This window comes from Mustela putorius, unplaced genomic scaffold (genome assembly GCF_011764305.1).
Source record: "Mustela putorius furo isolate JIRA1106 unplaced genomic scaffold, ASM1176430v1.1 tig00003896_pilon_pilon_pilon, whole genome shotgun sequence".
NCBI lineage: Eukaryota > Metazoa > Chordata > Mammalia > Carnivora > Mustelidae > Mustela > Mustela putorius.
In genome coordinates, this window is record NW_025422045.1 from 15,780,607 (window position 1) to 15,806,073 (window position 25,467).

Genomic DNA, 25,467 nt, shown 5'->3' on the forward strand with positions numbered 1-25,467 from the left:
GAAAATACTAAGTAGACTTGAATAAGTGGATGATAAGGCATCATCAGGAAGAGCGTAAATAAAATATTAGGTTTAGATTGTGTGCATTTTGAAAGTGTTTGTGTAATAAACCACAGAAAGTCATTATATGAGTGAGCAGAATAAAACAAAATGAGACTTTGAATTGGAGTCTAATAATTCTGACTTCCTTCTTACTCTATTCTCCAAGGTAACTACAGGGGCTGTTTCTTGGAATGAATCAATAAGTGACACAAATTACTCCATGGTGACAGAGTTCATTTTTCTGGGACTCTCCAATTCTCAGGAATTGCAGATTTTCCTATTTGTGTTCCTTTTTGTATTCTATGTAGCAATTGTGTGTGGAAACCTTCTTATTATCATAACTGTGGCCTCCGACTCCCACCTTCATTACCCCATGTACTTCCTGCTTGCTAAGCTCTCACTCACTGACCTGTGTCTGTCTTCTGTCACAGCCCCCAAGATGATTGCTGACTTTTTCAGTAAACACAAAGTCATCTCTATCAAGGGCTGCTTTGCTCAGATATTTCTCCTTCATTTTTTTGGTGGGAGTGAGTTGGTGATCCTTATAGACATGGCCTTTGACAGATATATAGCAATCTGTAACCCCCTTCGCTACACTACTGTTATGTGTGGCAATGTATGTGTTGGGCTTGTGGCAGCTGCATGGGGGACAGGTTTCCTCCATTCAGTGAGCCAGCTGGCCTTTGCAGTAAACTTACCTTTCTGTGGTCCCAATGAGGTTGATAGCCTTTATTGTGATTTACCTAGGGTTATCAAACTTGCTTGTACAGACACCTATAGGTTGGATATCATGGTCATTGCTAACAGTGGTGTGCTCACTCTGTGTTCTTTTGTTTTCCTAATCATCTCCTATGTTATCATCCTAGTGACCATCCGACAACGCCCTGCATACCAGTCATCCAAGGCCCTGTCCACTTTGACTGCTCACATCACTGTAGTTCTTTTGGTTTTTGGACCATGTATCTTCATTTATGCCTGTCCGTTCCCCATCAAATCATTAGATAAATCCCTTGCTGTGCTTTATTCTGTGGTCACTCCTCTCTTGAACCCAATTATATACACACTGAGGAACAAGGACATGAAGACTGCAATGAAACAATTGAGAAAATGGAATGTGAACTCTAGGGAAAAGTCTTAGATCTCCTGTAACTATAAGGTTAATCTAAGACAATGACATAGCAAAGTTGATGAATTATTTAGTAAACCTCATGAAAATCTTACCTCCATTTCCATATCCTTTAGTAATTTTCTAAGAACTTTCACATACATTGTCTCAATTTATCCTTTTATAATTTTGCATTATATTTTTAGGTACAGATAAAAAGTTGATCTGCCTTTCAAATATCATCTCACTAATCCTCAGAACAATAGCAAAAATCTGTCAATATTTGTACACTTCTGTGACTACCTGAGCAGTCCTGAGAATAATACAGGGAGAGACAGAAATTAGCCTGATTATAATTTTTTTAACATTTTACATGTCTCATTTTCCCTAAAAACATCAAGGAAGAAACTGCCGTATGCCTCACTCAAAAAATATTCTTAGTGCTCAGAATATTTATCAACTAACTTTAAAGAGATTTAGAAAAGAAGCTCTTCACACTGCAACAGTCCATAGTTCCTTCCAATCACTAGAGCAACCCATAATCCATGAGTTCATCATCAGGAGTGACAGGAAGAGGGAGTCTGCCTAATAGGCACTTTACATCCTGTGCATACAGGAAGAGCTCATATGCAGTAAAATGTACACAGAAGGATCCAAGTCTCTCAACAGGTTGGCATAAAATACATCAATTTGGTCCATCCATGTCATTTTCCATTGTTAGCTTTTAAGAACATAGATTTTGAACTCAAAAGAGATGGGTTCAACTCTACTCATGCATTACTAACCATGATCAGGCATTTTGTCTAACTTGCCTAACCCTCAGTTTCCATGTGTGCAAAAGAAGGATAATACCTATACATATGGTTATTATGATAGATAATGAGGCAATAGATATAAATCAGATAAATAGCAAATTTTGTGGCAAGTTATCTGGACACAATAAATATCAACTACTACTATCATTATTATAAAAAGCCTCTGTGCCAACAAACAAAAAGTTCTCAACCCTTATTTTATCCCAAAGATAGGATATCTATCAATCTTAACAAATGCTCATTTGAAGACATCATATTTGTATGTGTATATTTATTTGCAAGTGTGTACCCATGTTCATACACCATACCATGCTAGAAAGACATGCCAAAAAGTCAAGATAGAAGTACAGGGAATATAATTTTTTTAAAAAACTTGGTAAGTGAGTCTGGTAAATAGCTCCACTCTCCAGCAAGAATCACTGAATCAGGCTAATATTGAAGATTCTAAGAAAAAAAAAGAATGTAGTTTTCCAAAGTGAAGCTTGAATTAATATGAATTAATATGTTAAAAACACATAAGAAAATAAGTATATGATAAAGGCAGTATTTCAAATCAGTGGAGGAAGGGAGAACCTAGTAATGCCATGGTAAAACAACTGGACAATACAGGAAATGATATATTGGAACTTTTCCTCATGCCCTATGCCAGGACAATTTCTAACTAAATTCAAGCCTAAGTCTTTTTTTTTAACTATACAAAAATTAGTAGAAAACATGGATTATATCTTAGTAACCCCTGAATATGGTAAAGATTGATAATATTAACTATATCAAATTAAAGTTTTAAATGCATGATAAAACCATGAGCAAGGAAGAAAAGATAAATGTGATATTAGAAAAAAGATTTTTTAATAAATTGATTTATTTATTTTCAGAAAAACAGTATTCATTATTTTTTCACCACACCCAATGCTCCATGCAATCCGTGCCCTCTATAATACCCACCACCTAGTACCCCAACCTCCCATCCCCCCACCATTTCAGCCCCTCAGATTGTTTTTCAGAGTCCATTGTCTCTCATGGTTCACTTCCCCTTCCAATTTACCCCCACTCCATTCTCCTCTCTAATACCCCTTGTCCTCCATGATATTTGTTATGCTCCACAAATAAGTGAAACCATATGATAATTGACTCTCTCTGCTTGACATATTTCACTCAGCATAATCTCTTCCAGTCCTGTCCATGTCTTACTAGTAATCAAAGGACAAATAAGATTACCGTGAAAGATTTTCCACTTTTCACATTGGCAAAGGCTTAAAACCTGATAACATCCAGTGTTACTTGCTCCTTTACTGTCTCAAAGGGTTTTTGTAATTTTGGTGTTATTTCTTCCATAAATGTTTGATAGGATTTGCCAGTAAAACTACTTGGATCTAGGACTTTCTTTGTGGTAAAGTTGTTAATAATTATTTCAATTATTAAAATATTGAATCATTAAAAAAATAAAATAAAATAAAATGGGTTTCTTGTAGAATAAAAAGAAAAGAAAAAAGTTGTTATAATTCACATCACAAAGAATAATAGCTATAACAGTAAAGAACTTCTAAAAAATACGAACAAACAAACAAATAGGCAAAACATGAATATACAATTGACATTTAAGGAGATATAAATGATGCTTAAATACATAAAAAAGTTCAAGCTCTCATATTAAGATATATACAGAGTAAAACCAATGTGAATATCAGTTTTGACCATAAGGTATGAAATATCTGACTTCAATAGTTAATAATACAAACTGTTGGTTCAGCTATACAGAAAGGGGCACCATCTGCATTGTTGATAAGAATACAAAATAGTTACCTCTTGACATTATTTATAAAATTTACCATGCTACTAGTTTTTGACCCAACAATCCTAATTCTATCCTAACAACACATTTCAAAAATACAAAATAACCAAAGCACAAGGTTACTTGTGGCAGCATTGTTTTTAACAGTAGAAGATTGGAAAATACCCAAAAAACAATGAGAAAAAAAACTATATAAATTATACATAATGGAACACTATGGTCCTATAAAAATTGCTGAGGAATATCTCCAAAAACCAGCTATGGAGGAATCTCTAAGATATATGTTAAATAAAAACAGTAAATTGAGAAAGGATATCTCCAGGTTGTTAATTTATTATGTTCAAATGGGGATACATGTATTAGGCTTGTATGTATATATAATTTATAAACATACATTTTATAAATACTTATAGAAACATATTTTCAACAATAAACAAAAATTAAAAATGGTTTCTTATGGAGAGAGGAAGACATAGGGCAAAGAACAGGGATAAGGGCTAGATTTTTCAGAATATATCTTATTTTCCAGTTTTAACATTGAAATCATGTAAATTATTTTACATAATTAAAAATAAAATTAAATCAAAAGAAAAATGTTCTCTAAGATAAGTCATAAAAGGAATCTCAAAAACTTTCAATATTAACACCTTAACAACATATGTTCTCTGACCACAATTCAATTAAATTAGAAAGCAACAACCATAAGATATATAGAAAAGCCCAGGTAGGGCGCCTGGGTGGCTCAGTGGGTTAAGCCGCTGCCTTCGGCTCAGGTCATGATCTCAGGGTCCTGGGATCTAGGCCCGCATCGGGCTCTCTGCTCAGCAGGGAGCCTGCTTCCTCCCCTCTCTCTCCCTGCTTGTGATCTCTCTCTGTCAAATAAATAAATAAAATCTTTAAAAAAAAAAAAAAAAGAAAAGCCCAGGTATATTAAAACTAACCATCTATCTCTGAACACTTTCAATTACAATGGAATCTGAAAATATTTTAACTGAATTATAATAAAATTAGAATATGTCAAAATTTGTTATGCAACTAAAGAGAACTTTGAAATGTCTTAGTTTAACATTGTGTTTTAAGTAGTAAAGAGCATTATCTAAGCTTCTCACTTAAAAAGTTAGGAGAGGGGCGCCTGGGTGGCTCAGTGGGTTAAGCCGCTGCCTTCGGCTCAGGTCATGATCTCGGGATCCTGGGATCGAGTCCCGCGTCAGGCTCTCTGCTCAGCAGGGAGCCTGCTTCCCTCTCTCTCTCTCTGCCTGCATCTCCATCTACTTGTGATTTCTCTCTGTCAAATAAATAAATAAAAAATCTTAAAAAAAAAAAAAGTTAGGAGAAAAAAAGTACATTAAATCCAAATAAGCAGAAATCGAAATATTACACAAAAGAGAGGAAATCACTGATAGAAAACAGACACAGCATGAATTTTGTATTAGTTGGGTTCTCCAGAAAACAGAACAGGGTATGGGTGTGTGTGTGAGTATCCGGGTGTGTGTGTGTGTGTGTCCAGTTGTGTGTGTGTGTGTGTGTGTTGATTTTAAACTGGCTCACCCAGTTGTGGAGACTACCAAATGCAAAAGGATGGCTGACTGGAGACCCAGGGAAGAAGAGCTGATGTTGCAAATTGTGTCCAAAGGCAGAAAAGCCCAACCCACAATACAGAGAATGGTCTTTACTGGAAGTGTTTTGTTTTCAATGTTACTCTTACCTAAAAAGTATATTCAAAGATGTGATACAAAAGGTAAAAGCTACAGAAAAATAAAATAAAATTAGACTTTGTCAAATTGAAATACTTTTTTTGTTCTAAATGTCACCATCAAGAAAGGCACAAGACAGAATGGGAATAAATTTGCTAATTATGTAAGATAAGGACCTCATATACAAATATATAAAGACCTCTTGCAACTCAATAATTAAAATAACAAAAAAGGCATTTTTTTAAAAAAGAGAGAGATCAAATAATCATTAATTAAATTGAAAAATGCTCAACATCATTAACCATTACAGAAATTTAAATCAAAGCCCCATTAAGATATCATTTCTCATAAAATTAAGGTATCATTTCACATATAACTAGGAAGGCTCCAATCAAACAGATTTTAACAAGTGCTGACAAGGATGAAGAAAAAATGGAACCCTCATCAATAAATGGGAATACAAAATACACCTGCTTTAGAAAACACTTCAAATGTAAATAGACTAAAGACTCCCATCAAAATACATAGGGTGGAGTCACCAGTTCCTTAAGTCTATGCGCATGTTGCATGATTCTTCTTTCTCTCTTTTGTTGAACTTCATCATTTTCTATTATTGTGACTTCAGGCTCACTAATTCATTCATCTACTTTTTCCAGCCTGCTGTTCATTGCAACAAGCCTGTTTCCAATCTTGCTTATTGCATTTTTCATCTCTAATTCTTTTTTTACTTCTTTCATCTCTGTGATAATGGTCTCTCTCTTTCTTTCCTCAAGCCTGGCGAGTATTCTTAGGACTGTTGCTTTAAATTCTCCATCAGGCATGTTACTTATATCTGTTTCACCTAGATCTCTGGCCATGGCCTTATCCTGTTCTTTCATTTGGGATGAATTCCTCTTCACATTTTGTTTAAGTCTCTATCTTCTTCTCTGTGTTAGAAAAGCACTTATATCTCCTGCTTCTGAAAGTAATGGCCTTGTGAAGAAGTCATGTAGTACCCAGGGCCTTCTGCTTCAGGGAGTGTTCCCAGTGTGTGCTTCCTGCACTCTGCTGTTGTGTTTTGGCTGCTCTGTACTTCAGGCCAGTCATCCACAGAGGCTCTCCGTACCTATAATGGGAAGTGTTTGGTCCCTGGCCTGAATACAGCCACTTTTAATTAGATGTGCTTTGGTCTGCTTGTGAAATGAGACCTGTCACTGGAACTGAGGTGCTGGAAAATACTACTGGGTATTTACACAAAGAATGCAAAAATGCTAATTCAGAGGGATACATACACCCCAACATCTATATCAGCATTCTCTGCAGTAGCCAAATGATGGAAATTACTTTAGTATCCATGGAATGATGTGGTGTATATATTATTCAGCCATTAAAATCTTGCCATTTGCTATGACATGGATGGAACCAGAGATATTACACTAAGTAAAATTAGTCAGCCCCATCCACCACATAAGCACCTCTCAGCCAGGGACATATCCAACAGTAGCAGACTTACAAAAGTTCTAGTTTTGTGGTCTGCTACTTAAAATACTTTGTGTTAGCCTCCTTAAGCAGGCTCCCTCCCCTCCATTGTTTCCTCAGATATATCACCCCAGACTCAAGTCTCTGAACCTCCTGCTTTCCAAAAAGTGGTCACTTTTCTACTTACAGGATTGTAGCATTTTTCTCAGATCTCCAATAGATTTCACAGGTGTTCAGAATGATTTGATTTTATAACTATCTAGCTGTATTTGAGGGACCAGGAAAACTTACCACCCCCTATTCCTCTGCCAATTTAACTCCACCCTGCTGGAATACTCTTTCATTTTTAAAGGGTGTATTAATTCATTAGCATGTCCAGTCTTTCCCAAACAGAATACTGTGCATTATAAAAAGCCAGAGGAGAAACCATAAGGTGCTGGCAATAGAGGAACATCTTGTTTGGAAGTAAAAACTGCCACAGTATATCCCACTTTTTAAAGAACTTAGTTCCCCTTTCCTTACCCTGTCACAGATTCTTCAAAGTAATGGCTGTTTTAATTTTCACAAAAAGAAGACTTAAAACGGTAGGGACAAGTTACAGCAGCACCGTTGCTCATAGTTGATAGTCATAGTCTCCTCTGTTACCCATTCTAAATATCCCTATTCTCAGGCAGTTCTCCTGATGATCTATGTTACTTGCCTGCTGAGGTGAGTCAGCTTTTTATGAGCAGTCTGAACTCTAGTTTTTGTTCTTACCAATCTATCGTTGCTACAGTAGCTTCACTACTGGTATCATCCATCATGAAGGCAACAAGGCATGGCTCAGTGATCCCTAGTTTTAGACAAACTCTTCACTGTATCACCGATTAAGAAGCAGCAACCTGGTATTTAACCAATATGTGATAAAAAGGAGGTAAGTCAATCTTCTAAATGCTGGTCTTCCAATATGAAGAACCCCAAATGAAAGAAAAGCAGGTAAACATTTTAGGCTTATTATAACCCATACTGTCTCCCAAAAGAAGCATTCTCCCCACTACAACAAAACCTAAAATTTGAGAACAGAAAACAGAAGCTCCACAAAAACTTCACTGAGATCTGATAGGAGACACTACTGTTTACTCTACCCCTTTGGTTACAAAACCTGTATATTTTAACCACAGAGGGCACAGCACCATCTGAAGGTCATAGATCAAAGCACATATCTTGGAGCACAGACCCCAACTCTTTACAGTATCATCTTCAAGCTGGTGCCTCAGTTGAAATTTTGATAGGCTATTCCAATGTTCTATCAGATCCACAGCTCCTAATCATGCAATGTAGAAAGGAAAAACAGGTTCCTTAGTTCTGCATGCTTTCATGTACTTTCTTAGCTACAAAGTGAGTAGTCTTGGTCTAAGGAAATATTATGCAAGACTTCATACTGGAACTCAGACACTGTGAACACTTGGATAGTGGTGTGCCAAACGCCCAAATAAGGAAAGAAAATAAATACTCAAAATATATAAATGAATTCCAAGGATAAATCTGTCCCCTCCAGTTTAGAAAGTGTTCAGTGTCACTAATTACTCTCAACTGATTGATTTCAGTCCTTAAAACATGGTACCATTTCAAGGCTTTCCCTGTACTTCTGATAGATCAAACAGTCTACAGTGGCAGTAACTAGCAAAAATTCATTCATGGATCCAGTGTTCACGCATTAGATTAGCTGAGGAAAATGCAACTATTTATCCTTTAAATTACCTCATTCAACATGTTACACCTAATGATTCCTTAAATTGATTTGACAGTGTTCCAGTAAGTTGTGTAATTTCATCCTCCTGGTTGAAACCTGACTGACCTGTTCCACTCTAATAAAAAGAAAAATGAATACTTAAACAATTCCACTAGGGAATTATCCAAAAAAGTAACAAGAAAAATATTCTAAATTTCTTTTAGAAATATAGATTTTAAAAGGTGAAACAGCTTATCTGACAGATATAAAATAAAAAGTCTGTCATACCAAAGACACAACTATCAATCTTCTTACTCACACACTTTTCTAATAATTCACGAATACATGTAACTGCAAGATACAAGTGAAGCAGATGTCTGAGAGTGCCAATATAACTCCCCAGGTTCTCTTTTGTTGCATGAGGATGTTACCTGGCCCAGATATAACAGATATAACAGATTAAGTCTCCAATGTGCATGAAGGATGTCATTTACAAATGGGAGGTATTTGGTCATGACATATGCCTTTTTTATATTCCAATAAGAATTAATATTTTGTTATGGGTTTTTTCTCATAAAACATAAACTCCAGGGTCATTTACCATGAGCAAACTAAAATGACAAGGTATATCTTGCGACCATTCCATTTTCTATCTTCTAATAGAGACCACTAGGAAGAGAATCAGTTACCATGTTTTCATGGAGAGTTGACCAAGTCATTTCTTCCTATTACCCCCATTCATTCCCTTCCTCTTTGCTATACCTCTCCCTGTCTCTGTCTCTCTCCCCGTTTGAACCTTCTTCCTTGACCATGAAAAGAATGGTTATTGACCAGGTAGTAAGGCTTTCCTTCCAATAACCAGAGTATTTAAAATGACAATAACTTTATAAGAAAGGAAAATAATAAACCAGTTTGCATAGCCCTTCAACACAGATACAAAAATCTAAAAAGTAAGAACAAAATAGAAACACTGATATATGTAAGAGAAAATACCAGGGTAAGTTAGTTGTATCCCGGAATGCAAGGTTGTTTTAATATTTGGAGATCAATCAAAGGAATTCACCATATCAAGTATATGAAGAGAGAAAATATCACACTACCTTCTTTATAGATATAGAAAAGGCATTCTATTAAATCTCATTCTCAAAATAAATCTCATAGCAAAAGTCCCAGCAAAGTAGGCATAAAAGGTGTATGAGGTTGAATAGTGTCCCCAAAAAATTCATGTCTGCCCAGAATGTCAGAATGTGATCTAATTTGGAAACAGAGTTTTTGTAGATGTCAAGGTAAGGATCAAAATAACATCACACTGAACTAAGATTGATTTAAAATCCAACAGCTGTTCTTATAAGAGAAAGAAAAGGGCACAAAGAGACACAAGGAAGGAAGCTATATGAAGCCAGACACAGATATTGGAATTATGTTTCATCAGCCAAAGAATGCCAGAAGATGGGAAAAGCAAAGAGAAAAAAAATCTTCCCCAGAGTCTTCAGATGGAACATGGACCTGACAACACCTTGATTTTGGATTTTAGCCTCCAGAACCTTGAGGAAAAAAATTCCTGGATTCTTAAGCCACAAAATTTGTTATTTGTTACAGCAGCCCTAGAGAAATAATATAGAAGGGAATGTATTCTGATAAGCAGTATTTATGCAAACACTACAGAACACACAGGAAATAATACGATATATTTAGAGCTTTCCCATGAAATCAGAAATATGTCTACATTCCTCTTACAACTACTTCTATTTTGTATTTTACAAAGCATCTCACATGTAAAATGAAAGAAAAATATTTATCAAAACGTACAAAATTGAATATTATAAATAAAACATTTCTTCATAGACAATATTATTATCTATATGTTAATTATTTTCCCACGGCCCCTGTAGCATCCCCTGCATAAATAGTATTAAGTACACTATCACCTGTTCCTTTCAATAAATGGTAAAATAAATGAGTGCAGGAAGTCACAGAGAGTACAACAAAATATAAAAAGTTTCCAAAGTGTTTTAAAAGCAAAAATATATAAGCAATAAAAGTTGAGCTGTTATCAAAGCAAAACCCAAATCACAAAATTTTCAAGAAAACAGGCAGTAAGTCTTTAACTGAAACTTTTGACATATTAAGAAGAAAATAAATACAGCACTCACATTCTTTGCTTTTGAAAGCATAGTATGATTTGCAAAATATAGGAAGGTAACCAACTTAAATAAGGCAGGGTTTGTCAACCAAACTCAGGACTATAGTTTGAGGAATCTAAGTCTTTTTGTGGGTCCTATATGTTATGGATTTTTGGCAGTATATCTGACCTTTACCAAATAGATGCCAGTAGCAGCAAAGCTCAATCCCCACACTGAGATAACTAAAATTATTTCTAGACATTAACAAATGTCCCCTAAGTGACCCAATCAACCTAGGTTGAGATTCACTATTTTAAGGGTAATTATGGATTTTTACTCAGTTCATTTTTACCGAATTCATGTTACATGCTAATTTCAATATTTAGTCTGTACTAAGAACCAGCAATAAGTCAGAAATATCTTAGGGACGTCTGGGTGGCTCAGTGAGTGAAAGCCTCTGCCTTTGGCTCAGGCCATGGTCCCAGGGTCCTGGGATCCAGCCCTGCATTGGACTTCCTGCTCAGCAGGGAGCCTTCTTCCCCTACTCTCTCTGCCTGCCTCTCTGCTTACTTGTGATCTCTGAATGTCAAATAAATAAAATCTTTAGAATATATATATATATATATATATATATATATATCTTATTATAAGAAATATATTATAGTAGGCATCCAAATCAGCAAGGAAGGAGTCAAACTTTTACTATTTGCAGATGACATGATACTCAATAGAGAAAACCAAAAAGACTCTACAAAAAAAAAAAATTGCTACAACTAATAAACCCATTCAGCAGAATCAGAGGATACAAAGTCAACATATAAGAATGTGCTACATTTTTATTAACCAATAATGAAGCAGCAAAAAGAGAAATCAAGGAGTCAATCTCATTTATTGGAAAAAGAAAAGTCATAAGATTCCTAGGAATAAATCTTGCCTAAGAGATAAAAGATCTGTTCTCTGAAAATTTATAAAACACTGATGAAAGAAATTGAAGATGACACAAATAACTGGAAAATGTTTCATATTCATGGATTAGAAGAACAAATATTGTTAAAATGTCTACACTACCCAAAGCAATCTATACATTTAATCTGATCCTATCATATTAACACCAGCATTTTTCACACAGCTAGAACAAACAACCCTAAAATTTGAATGGAACAGTAAAATACCCCAAATAGCCAAGGCAATCTTGAAGAAGAAAAGCAAAGCCAGAGGCATCACAATTTCAGACTCTAAGTTATACTACAAAGCTGTTGTTATCAAGAGATTAAGGTACTAGCACAAAAACAGACACATAGATCCATGAGACTGAATATAAAACGAAGAAATGAATGGTCAGCTTATCTTCAACAAATTGGAATATCCAATGGAAGAAAAGACAATCCCTTCAACAAATGGTGTTGGGAAAACTGAACAGCACCACTCAAAAGAGTGAAACTTGACCACTTTCTTACACCACACACAAAAATAATCTCAAAATAGATGAAAGACCTAAATGTGAGATAGAAAACTATGAAAATCCTAAAAGACCTCAGTGTGAGACAGGAATCCATCAGAATCCTAGAGGAGAACATAGGCAGTAATCTCTTCGATATCAGCCACAGCAACTTCTTTCAAGATATGTCTCCAAAGGCAAAGGAAACAAAAGCGAAGATGAACTTTTGGGACTTCATCAAAATCAAAAACTTTTGCACAGCAAAGGAAACAGTCAAGAAAACAAAGAGGCAACCCACGGAATGGGAGAAGATATTTGCAAATGACAGTACAGACAAAAGGTTGATATCCAGGATCCATAAAGAACTCCTCAAACTCAACACACACAAAACAGATAATCATATTAAAAAATGGGCAGAAGATATGGACAGACACTTCTCCAATCAAGACATACAAATGGCTATCAGACACATGAAAAAATGTTCATCATCACTAGCCATCAGGGAGATTCAAATTAAAACTACATTGAGATATCACTTTACACCAGTTAGAATGGCCAAAATTAGCAAGACAGGAAACAACATGTGTTGGAGAGGATGTGGAGAAAGGGGAACCCTCTTCCACTGTTGGTGGGAATGCAAGTTGGTGCAGCCTCTTTGGAAAACAGTGTGGAGATTCCTCAAGAAACTAAAAATAGAGCTTCCCTATGACCCTGCCATTGCACTCCTGGGTATTTACCCCAAAGATACAGATGGAGTGAAAAGAAGGGCCATCTGTACCCCAATGTTTATAGCAGTAATGGCCACTGTCACCAAACTGTGGAAAGAACCAAGATACCCTTCAACAGATGAATGGATAAGGAAGATGTGGTCCATATACACTATGGAGTAGTATGCCTCCATCAGAAAGGACGAATACCCAACTTTTGTAGCAACATGGACAGGACTGGAAGAGATTATGCTGAGTGAAATAAGTCAAGCAGAGAGAGTCAATTATCATATGGTTTCACTTATTTGTGGAGCATAACAAAAAGCATGGAGGACATGGGGATTTAGAGAGAAGGGGGTTGTGGTAAATTGGAAGGGGAGTTGAATCATGGGAGACTATGGACTCTGAAAAACAATCTGAGGGGTTTGAAGTGGTGGGTGGGGTGGGAGGTCTGGGTACCAGGTGGTGGGTATAATAGAGGGCACGGATTGCATGGAGCACTGGGTTAGTTGAAAAAATAATGATACTGTTAGCTGAAAATAAATAAATGAATAAAAATTTTAAAAAATCATAAAAGAGAAGACAGACAGCAAACTCTCTGACCTAGGTTGAAGCAACTTCTTAATAGATACATCCCCAAAAGCAAGAGAAACAAAAACAAAAATGAACTATTAGGACTTCATCAAGATAAAATGCTTCTGCACAGTGAAGAAAATGATTAACAAAACTAAAAGGCAGCCTTTCAAAGGGGAGAAGATATTTGCAAAAATCTGATAAATGGTTATTATCTAAAGAACTTATCAAACTCAACACCTACAAAACAAATAACCCAGGTAAGAAATGGGTAAAAGACATGAATAGACATTTTTCCAAAGAAGATATACAAATGGCTAACAGACACAGGAAAAATGATCAACAACCCTCATCATCAGGGAAACACAAATCAAAACTACAATGAAATATCACTTCACACCTGTAAAAATAACAAAAATTAACAACACAGGAAACAACAATTGTTGATGAGGATGTGGAGAAAGTGAATCCTACTACACAGTTGGGGAGAGTGCAAATCAGTACATCTACTCTGGAAACAGTAGTGGAGCTTCCTCAAAAATTAAAAGTAACTACCCTATGGCCCAGCAATTGCACTAATAGATATTTACCCAAAGGATATAAAAATACTGATTCAAAGGGATTCATGCACCAAAATGTTTTTAGCAACATCATCAACAATAGCCAAATTATGAGTTTTGAGGCAATGTGGGGGGTTTGGGGAGTAGGGAAGGAAAAAATGAAAGAAGATGGGATTGGGAGGGAAACAAACCATAAGAGACCCTTAATCTCACAAAATAAACTGAGGGTTGCTTGGGGGAAGGGGTTCCGAGAGGGTAGTTAGGTTATGGACTTTGGGGAGGGTATGTGTTATGGTGAGTGCTGTGAAGTGTGTAAACCTCATGTTTCACAGACCTGTACCCCTGGGGCTAATAATACATTATATGTTAATAAAAAACAAAAAATTAAGCCCCCATGTTGCATCACCACTTCCTCATATCAGGGAGATCATATGGTAGTTGTCTTTCTCTGCTTGACTTATTTCGCTAAGCATGATACTCTCTAGTTCCATCCATGTTGTCGCAAATGGCAAGATTTCATTTCTTTTGATGGCTGCATAGTATTCCATTGTGTATATATACCACATCTTCTTGATCCATTCATCTGTTGATGGACATCTAGGTTCTTTCCATATTTTGGCTATTGTGGACATTGCTGCTATAAACATTCGGGTGCATGTGCCCCTTTGGATCACTACGTTTGTATCTCTAGGGTAAATACCCAATAGTGCAATTGCTGGGTCATAGGATATGTGCTTCGGTGAGTGCTGTGAAGTGTGTAAACCTGGTGATTCACAGACCTGTACCCCTGGGGATAAAAATATATGTTTATAAAAAATAAGAAATTAAGATTTAAAAAAATAATAATAATAAAATAAAAAATAAAGTAAAAAATAAAAGAAAGGCGAAAAAAATATTAAAAGCAAAAAAAAAATTAAGTAAATAAAAAAATAAAAATAAATGCTCCAGGTGTGAGGAAGAATTGGAATTCACAGTTTCTAAATCATGTTACCTACAACATCCACTTTTCAACAAAAATTTATGAAATATACAAAAAATACCAGTAAATAATATCTATACTTAGAGGGACATAAACAGACGATAGAAACTGTCTCTGGAGAAACCCAGATTTTGGATTTAGCCTACACAAACTTCAAATCAGCTATGATTAACATGTTCAAAGAACTAAAGAAAGCCAAATTTAAATATGGGGAAAATCACAGGGGAAGACAAACCATTAGAGACTGTGGACTCTGAGAAACAAACTGAGGGTTTTGGAGGGGAGGTGGGTGGGGGGTTGGGTAAGCCTGGTGGTGGATATTAAGGAGGGCACATATTGAATGGAGCACTGGGTGTGGTGCATAAATAATGAATTTTGGAATATGAAAAGAAATAAAGTAAAAATAAAATGGGGGATGAACATTTTTTTCATGTGTCTGATAGCCATTTGTATGTCTTCATTGGAGAAGTGCCTGTTCGTATCTTATGCCCATGTTTTTTTAAAGATTTTTAAAATTTATTTTCAGCATAACAGTATTCATTATTTATACACCACACCCAGTGCTCCATGCAGTCTGTGCCCTCTATAATACCTACCACCTGGTACCCCCACTTCAAACCCCTCAGATTGTTTTCCAGAGTCCATAGTCTCTCATGGTTTACCTCCCCTTCCAATTTCCCCCAACTCCCTTCTCCTCTCTAACTCCCCATGTCCTCCATGCTATTTGTTATGTTCCACAAATAAGTGAAACCATATGATAATTGACTCTCTCTGCTTGACTTATTTCACACAGCATATCTCTTCCATTCTTTGATATGATTGTCTGTTTTGTGTGTGTTGAGTTTGAGGAGTTCTTCATAGATCCTGGATATCAACCTCTTGTCTGTACTGTCATTTGCAAATATCTTCTCCCATTCCATGGGTTGCCTCTTTGATTTTTTTTTAAAAGATGTTATTCATTTATTCGACAGAGAGAGAGAGAGATCACAAGCAGGCAGAGAGGCAGGCAGAGGGTGGGGAACAGGCTCCCTGCTGAGTGGAAATTCCAATGTGGGGCTCAATCTCAGGAACCTGAGATCATGACCTGAGCCAAAGGCAGAGACTTAACCCACTGAGCCACCCAGGTGCCCTGCCTCTTTGTTTTCTTCACTGTTTCCTTTGCTTTGCAGAAGCTTTTGATTTTGATAAAGTCCCAAAAGTTTATTTTCGCTTCTGTTTCCTTTGCCTTTGGAGACATATCTTGAAAGAAGTTGCTGTGGCTGATATCGAAGAGATTACTGCCTATGTTCTCCTCTAGGATTCTGATGGATTCCTGTCTCACGTTGAGATCTTTTATCCATTTTGAGTTTATCTTTGTGTACGGTGTAAGAGAATGGTCGAGTTTCACTCTTCTACATATAGCTGCCCAATTTTCCCAGACCATTTATTGAAGAGACTTGTTTTTTTTTCCACTGTATATTTATTCATATTTTGTTGAAGATTATTTGCCATAGACTTCAGGGTCCATATCTGGGCTCTCTACCCTGTTCCACTGGTCTATATGTCTGTTTTTATGCCAGTACCATGCTGTCTTGGTAATCACAGCTTTGTAGTAAAGCTTGAAATCAGGTAGCATGATGCCCCCAGTTTTATTTTTGTTTTTCAACATTTCCTTAGCGATTCAGGGTCTCTTCTGATTCCATACAAATTTTAGGATTATTTGCTCCAGCTCTTTGAAGAATACCGGTGGAATTTTGATCAGAATGGCATTAAAAGTATAGATTGATCTAGGCAGTACAGACATTTTAACAATGTTTATTCTTCCAATCCAAGAGCATGGAATAGTCTTGCATCTTTTGGTGTCTTCTTCAATTTCTATCATGAGTGTTCTGTAGCTCCTCAAGTACAGATCCTTTACCTCTTTGGTTAGGTTTATTCCCAGGTATCAATGGAATCGATTCTCTAATTTCCCTTTCTGTATTTTCATTGTTAGTGTATAAGAAAGCCACTGATTTCTCTACATTGACTTTGTATCCTGCCACATTGCTGAATTGCTGTATTAGTTCTAGTAGTTTGGGGGTGGATTCTTTTGGGTTTTCCATATAAAGAATCATGTCATCTATAAGAGAGAGAGTTTGACTTCTTCATTGCCAATTTGGATACCTTTTATTTCTCTTTGTTGTCTGATTGCTGTTGCTAGGACTTCTAATACTATGTTGAACAAGAGTGGTGAGAGTAGGCATCCTTGCTGTGTTGCTGATCTCAACGGGAAGGCTGAAAGCTTTTACCCATTGAGGATGCTATTTGCTGTGGGTCTTTCATAGATAGATTTGATGAAGTTCAGGAATGTTCCCTCTATTCCTATACTTTGAAGCATTTTAATCAGGAATGCACTAGCCCTCAGGGAAATTCAAATTAAAACCACATTGAGATATCACCTTACACCAGTTAGAGTGGCCAAAATTAGCAAGACAGGAAACAAGATGTGTTGGAGGGGATGTGGAGAAAGGGGAACCCTCTTCCACTGTTGGTGGGAATGCAAGTTGGTTCAGCCTCTTTGGAAAACAGTGTGGAGATTCTTCAAGAAACTAAAAATAGAACTTCCCTATGACCCTGCCATTGCACTCCTGGGTATTTACACTAAAGACATGGATGTAGTGAAAAGAAGGGCCATCTGTACCCCAATGTTTATAGTAGCAATGACCATGGTCGCCAAACTGTGGAAAGAACCAAGATGCCCTTCAACAGACGAATGGATGAGGAAGATGTGGTCCATATACACTATGGAGTATTATGCCTCCATCAGAAACGATGAATACCCAACTTTTGTAGCAACATGGACGGGACTGGAAGAGATTATGCTGAGTGAAATAAGTCAGGCAGAGAGAGTCAATTATCATATGGTTTCACTTATTTGTGGAGCATATCAAATAGCATGGAGGACATGGAGAGTTACGAGAAGGGAGTTGGGGGACATTGGAAGAGGAGGTGAACCATGAGAGACTATGGACTCTGGAAAACAATCTGAGGGTTTTGAAGTGGTGGGGGGATGGGAGGTTGGGGTACCAGGTAGTGGGAATTATAGAGGGCATGGATTGCATGGAGCACTGGGTGTGGTGCAAAAATAATGAATACTGTTATGCTGAAAATAAATAAAAATAAATTTAAAAAAATAAAATAGGGCGCCTGGGTGGCTCAGTGGGTTAAGCCGCTGCCTTCAGCTCAGGTCATGATCTCAGGTCCTGGGATCGAGTTCTGCATCGGGCTCTCTGCTCAGCAGGGAGCCTGCTTCCTCTTCTCTCTCTCTCTGCCTGCCTCTCTGCCTACTTGTGATCTCTATCTGTCAAATAAATTAAATAAATAAATAAATAAATAAAAGTAAAATGGGGGAAAAAGCAAAGAAACTAGAGCAAAAAAAAATAAAAAAATTAAAGGTTGAAATTATGAAAGCAATAACACAATATATAGATATAAATATATTTTTAAATGACTGTATTTGAATTTGAGAGTTTTAGTACATAACTACTATTAAATTCATTACAAGGTTTAGCCTCTGCAAAGAAGACATCCAGATGGCGAACAGACACATGAAAAAGTGCTCCATATCACTCGGCATCAGGGAAATACAAATCAAAACCACAATGAGATATCACCTCACACCAGTCAGAATGGCTAAAATCAACAAGTCAGGAAATGACAGATGCTGGCAAGGATGCGGAGAAAGGGGAACCCTCCTACACTGTTGGTGGGAATGCAAGCTGGTGCAGCCACTCTGGAAAACAGCATGGAGGTTCCTCAAAATGTTGAAAATAGAACTGCCCTATGACCCAGCAATTGCACTATTGGGTATTTACCCTAAAGATACAAATGTAGTGATCCAAAGGGGCACATGCACCCGAATGTTTATAGCAGCAATGTCCACAATAGCCAAACTATGGAAAGAACCTAGATGTCCATCAACAGATGAATGGATCAAGAAGATGTGGTATATATACACAATGGAATACTATGCAGCCATCAAAAGAAATGAAATCTAGCCATTTGCAACAACGTGGATGGAACTAGAGCGTATCATGCTTAGTGAAATAAGTCAAGCAGAGAAAGACAACTATCATATGATCTCCCTGATATGAGGAAGTGGTGATACAACATGGAGGCTTAAGTGGGTAGAAGAAGAATAAATGAAACAAGATGGGATTGGGAGGGAGACAAACCATAAGTGACTCTTAATCTCACAAAACAAACTGAGGGTTGCCGGGGGCAGGGGGTTTGGGAGAAGGGGGTGGGATTATGGACATTGGGGAGGGTATGTGATTTGGTGAGTGCTGTGAAGTGTGTAAACCTGGTGATTCACAGACCTGTACCCCTGGGGATAAAAATATATGTTTATCAAAAATAAAAAATTAAAATAAATAAATAAATAAATTCATTACAAGGACTCAAAACAGCTATGAGATGGCAGAATACTAAACCTCCATAAAGTTGTTAAAAATACCAACTTAGATTTTCAAATTTAAATTTGTACTACTTTTGGAACTGCCCTGGTTTGTTCAAATATTAATTCATTATTTTTCAAAATTCCCAGGGAGATGAGCTGTTAAGAGTATAAGGGGATAGTTTCCTTAAACTTGATAGTGGTGCCAAACTGATACTATCAGTGGTTCATATAACTCACAATATCACAATGGACATCAAGGGAAACCTAACATTCTCTAATTTGAAAAAAATAAAATGATCAGAGCACAAAGACACAGCTCATCACATTGAACTTCTCAATTTCCCTGGATCTCTTCAGCAAGTTGAGATAATTTGCCTTTGGGAAAACCAGTGTACACAAAAACATGGCTTCCATTAGAAGAAATTATGGACTCTACCCAGTCCTACCATACAGTCCAATTGATTACCTTCCAAATTGTAGGAACTATTTATAACTTTCATTTCTTAAGAAAATGTGGTGATTCAAAAGGGTGTGAACTGTCTGTGTGTTCTATCTCTTGAAGCTCCTGCTAAGTGAGACCTGCACCTAAGCAGGTACAAATGAAACCTGCTCTCCAACTCCCCCAAAACTGGTTACATTTTGTTCCCAAACCTTCTTTTCTCTTTATCTCAAGGTTGTTTCTGCTCATGCTCTTTACCTGAATGATTTTCACTCATATAGTTATATATATATATTCTGGTCTCATTTTCATAATTTCAATTGTATTTTGAGGTGAATTTCTCTTTGAAGAGCCCATATCTTTACTAAACTGATATGTGAAAGGGCTTCAAATTTCCATCCCCTTTTTTTTGTGATATTATATTCATGGAAATAAAACTTCGTTTTGTCTATTTCATTCAAACAGAGCACAGTCTAGTAGAGCAAGGTATCTGCATCTTTGGAAAGAAAAATTAATCGTCTTTAAAAATCATTATTATTTTTAAAAATTTATTGAATACTTATTATATGACACAGCATGTTTCACCAGTTTCCATGTATTAACTCATTTAATCGTCACAACAACACTATAAGGTACGTACTATTTTTTTGGTCTTTTAAAAAAAATTTTATTCACAAATAATGTATTTTTAGCCCCAAGGGTACAGGTATGTTAATCACCAGGTTTACACACTTCACAGCACTCACCATAGTACACAGCTTCCCCAATGTCCATAACCCCACCACCCTCTCCCTACTCACCCCACAACCCTCAGTTTGTTTTGTGAGATTAAGAGTCTTATGGTTTGTCTCCCTTCTGATTCCATCTTGTTTCATTTATTCTTTTCCTTAAGGTAAGTACTATTATCATTCCTAATTTTACAGTTGAGGAAATTCAGGGACAGAGAAGTAAAGCAACTCACCCAAGGACATGTAGTTCATAAATCAAGGAGATAGGGAGTGCAATCCAGGTGGTCTTTCCTCAGAATGTTTGCTATTCATTTTACATAATAATGCTATTTATAAAATTGCTCCTACATAATTTTTCCTATTTCTTTGACTAATTTCAAATTTTCTTTGGAAATTAGAAAATCTGTAAATATCATTTATAATAAATAATGAAAAAAAAGAGTTCATATTTAGGAAAAAATAAAATCACCTAAAATCCCACAACTTAGAGATTCTGTGGTATAAAGTCTAAATATTTCCATATATGCACTTACATTATATGTAATGTTTTGCATTTTATAATCTTTTTTAACTAAATGACAAAATAGGCATATTTTCAGTTTCATTCATCCAAAGTTCTAATTTGTTTCATGTGCACTGAAATCTGTAAACATAGTTTTAAGTGTATATAAAGATTCTGTTCCACAAATTACTGAATTTTTCCAAATATATGGTGGTGCTTTTCTGTTCAGCAATATTTCTATAGCATGTAATAATACTTCAGTATAATTTTAGGAAAGTTCCAGATATCTGTAATGACTATACACATTTTGCTGGAGGCAAAAAAAAATGAAGAGCAAAGTATGTACCTTTGCTAGTTTTATTGTATTAGATTTAGATCTACATGGGAATGTGGGGTGTTGAGGTCACTCTGTAAGGACATTGTCATGGCAAGGAGGTCTCTGGCTTCCAGACTGGTTTCCATTCTCCCATCAGTGTGAAGGTGTCAATGAGGCCAATTCACAAAGTCATTTGGTGAATATTTCTTCTCCACCATATGTGCCCTAAGGGCTTCTAAGCACCTGATTTTCTTCCCATGTCTTCTTGAACTTTCCCTTATGAACATTAGTGAAGAGTCTCATTTAATAGTGCCTACCTTGTGCCAGAAATTATGCTAACTACTGGGGTATACAAAGTTGGCTAAAGGCTCCTTTTTCAAAGAAGTTCTAGATGATAAGGAAGACTAATATGCATAAGAAATTATAATATGCTTTATTAAAAAGGAGATAGAAGATATAACAATAGTTTATAGACATTATTTTGCATGGGGTCATCAATAAATACTTCAAGGTAACTAGCATTTAATCTAAGTTTGAAGGATAAAGGAAAAGGGGAATTAACATTTCTGTCAGATAGTTATACCCATATATTCTCAAACCTTCATAACATCTGGTGAAGTTAGTCATCTCTAATTTTATGGACAAATAAATATCTTCAGCATAATTGATTACCTTACTCTAGTTTATATAACTCACACGTGGCAGGACGAAAATGGCAACCAGGTTATTAGGTCTAAGAGCCAAAGACAGTTCCACTTTGTAACGACAAGGAATAACATACATGAAAGTATATGAAAGAGCTGAAATGTGAATAAAAAATAGTAAAGTGTTCAGTTCATAAAGATTCTTATATGATACACAATTGAATTTTATTTTTAAAGTTTATTATTTTTATTTATTTGAGAGAGACAGAGAGGGTAGGGTGGTGCAGATGGGGTAGGAAAAAGAGGGAGAGAATACTGAGCAGTCTCTGTGCTGAGTGCTGATACAAACACAAGCCTTGATCCCATAAACCTGAGATCATGACCTGAGCAAAAACAGAGTTGGTCACTTAACCTACTGAGCCATCTGGGCACCCCTACAATTTAATTTTAAATATCCTGAATGATAGAACCAAAGGCTTAGAATAGAGAGTAATAGGACCATATTTGAGTTTTAGATAGATAGATCTGAAAGCAGAGTGTAGAAAAGAGACTAAACTTAGCTAAAATTGGAGAGAGAAATCATTTGGAAATGAAAAATATATAAATCTGAGATAAAACTGACAGTAGGAAATGAAGACCAGGACACAAAACAGAAATATTCAGGAGGTACAATTTCCCATCTGTCATATAAAGTAAGAGGGGAGAAAAGTTGCCTCAGAGATTCTTGGATTAAGCACCTGAGAGATAATGGTCATATTTCCTAAGACATTAAAAAGAGGATAAAATCATGAACTTCGATTTGCACAACTTAACTTTGAAGTGTTTGAGGGATGTCTATTTATGTACTACAGTACATTCTTGCATTCTTGGATATATTATGTTAGAGTCCAGGAATAGAACTATAGATACAGAAATCTTTTAAGTGAGGAGTAGTTAAAAGAATGAAGCATGCTTGAAATGAAAATATATATATATTTTAGGTCTCCTGAGTTACATAGGAACACTCAAAAATAAGCAGGAAAAAAATCCATGCATCAGTGAAAGAAATTAGAGATATAGGAGAGAAAGCAAGAGAGCTCTGTTACACAAATACTAAGAATGTAAAAATACATTCAACTTCAGTAAGTTAATAATGCCTGACTTACAGTCTCTTAAAGTTTTTTAAATTTTATTCAATTATAAGATAACAGAATGTAGATCTTTTTTAATAAATATATTTTTTCAGTGCTCCAAAATTCAATGTTTTTGCACCATACCCAGTGCTTCATGCAATACGTGTCCTCCATAATACCCAATATTTTATTTATTTGACAGAGAGAGTGAGAGAGGGGGGACAAGCAGGAGTAGTGGGAGATGGAGAAGCAAGCTCTGCACTGAGCAGGGAGCCCAATGCTGGGCTTGGGATCCCAGAGCTCTGGGATCATGACCTGAGCCGAAGGCAGACCTGAACCACCAAGGTGTCCTCAGAAGGCAGACATTTGCTGACATCCGTCAAAGACCTTTTAGACTGGATTATATTTCTGTCTGTTCATAATATCATCTTAAACATATAGACTCTCAAAGGTCATGATTGCTGCATCTTTGGGCATCACATTAATATCGAATGCAGGAATGGAAGAGCTAGAAGAGACTTCTCTACATTAATCTTTGTATTTTAATCTGAGGGGGAAAAAAACCTTCTACAGAAGTCATTGTTTTGTATCTCATCAAAAATCAGCTACATGCCCCTCTGACACCAATCCATGGCCAAGTCTCATAGATTATTCATATTTCATCCCATGGCTAAAATAAGAACCTAGCTTCTTATAAAATTCAGAAATTTCCATCAAATACCTAAATAAATATGTGTTCTCTCTTTTAGAGACTATAAGGAAATATAAGGAACAAGAAATCAGTTGTCAAGGCAAAGAATGGCTAATTGTTATTGTTTTCCTGTTCTTGGTGTGGGACTTGTGTGTGCCAAATAATAAACACACCTGCATTCTGTAAAATGCCATCCAGTTACCAGTCATTATATTCCTTGACCCCAAATTCATTCATGTATATTAGTGCTCTCTAAGCAAGGAAACCTGTACCTTTCTGGTTAAAATTAGATATGAAAAATGAAGGTTTTCTTCATAGTATACCCAGAAATCATCATTTGTTGAAAATTTTGGTAACAAAATAATAATAACAATAGTAATAATTAATAATCCATTTCTATCATATGTATGCATACTCTACTGCAACCATATATTTCACAGAATTCTTTTTCCTGTTCTTGCCCCTCTCTCTCTTATTGCTTTCCTTTCAATTCCTTTCCATAATTATTATTTTGATTATGCTCAACATAGTGTAGCTACCATACCTGACAGTGTCATTGACTATACTCTCTGTGCTGTAACTTTCATTCCATTATAGCAAGTCTTATATCCCAGTCCACTTTACACTATTTTGTCCATCCCTTAACCACCCTCTCCTTGGAAACTACCAATTTATTCTCTGTATTTGTAGGTCCATTTTCTCCTTTTCATGATTTTTATTAAAACACATGGCTAATATAGAAAACTACAAAACATAGGTGGTCAACATTTTTAGTATTAAAAATACCTAAAATGTCACTATCCAAAATGATCTAAAATGTTGACTCATAATTTACATATTTTTCTAATGTATAAAGAGCACATCAAATGTATATTCCTTTGTAAATAATTAATCTTAATAATTTATTGGACATCTCAGCAAATCTAAATTTGCTTCTTTATGATGGCCTACCTCATCTTACCAAATCCCCCTTTCTGAATATCTTCTCATTTCTAAACTTATCTTTGAAATGTACCTTTAATTTTTCCTTTTACATTAAATAATGAATGGACCTAAATACATTATATATACATATGTTCAACCTTTCTCTTTTTCTTAAGATTTACTTATTTATTTGAGCGAGAGAGAGAGCACACAAGTGGGAGGGGCAAAGAGAGAGGGAGAATCTCAAGCAGACTCCTGCTGAGCACAGAGGGCAGCAAGGGGCCCCACACAGGGCTCTGACTCCACACAGGGCTCTGACTCCACACAGGGCTCTATCTCATGATCTGCACATCACAACCTGAGGCAAAACCATAAAGTTTTAGTGTTTCACCAGTTTAAAGTACATTTTAATTATCCAAAGGCATTGGTTGCAGTCACAATATTGGAAACTATCGGAGGACTAAGCCTATTCGTTTTAAGCTATGATTCCTCTTAGAGTCAACACTCTTACACTCATTGTCTGGTCACTATTCATTATTGCATGAGTGATTACTGTCTGAAATTTTGCAGTTACAAAGTAAAAGAATAATCAAAGAGTACATTCTGCTACAGTATTTGTGCACAAATATGATTAAGGGTTTGAGCATTCAAATTATGGCTAACAGTTTATGACACAGAAGTCATTTTCTTGAATATA

At 36.0% G+C, this 25,467-nt stretch overlaps 1 protein-coding gene across 1 annotated transcript; it reads left to right on the forward strand.

Annotated features, from left to right (window-relative positions):
* Window positions 1-211: 211 nt before the first annotated feature.
* On the forward strand, window positions 212-1,180 carry LOC101688494 (olfactory receptor 4F17-like). Its single transcript, XM_004782480.3, has one exon. It carries the CDS (start codon window positions 263-265, stop codon window positions 1,178-1,180), a length of 918 nt encoding a protein of 305 aa, XP_004782537.1. The 5' UTR covers window positions 212-262.
* Window positions 1,181-25,467: the final 24,287 nt, after the last annotated feature.

What these genes read in the sequence shown, in the direction of transcription:
- LOC101688494 (XM_004782480.3), top strand. Translation starts at nt 263, where the DNA reads ATGGTGACAGAGTTCATTTTTCTGGGACTCTCCAATTCTCAGGAATTG.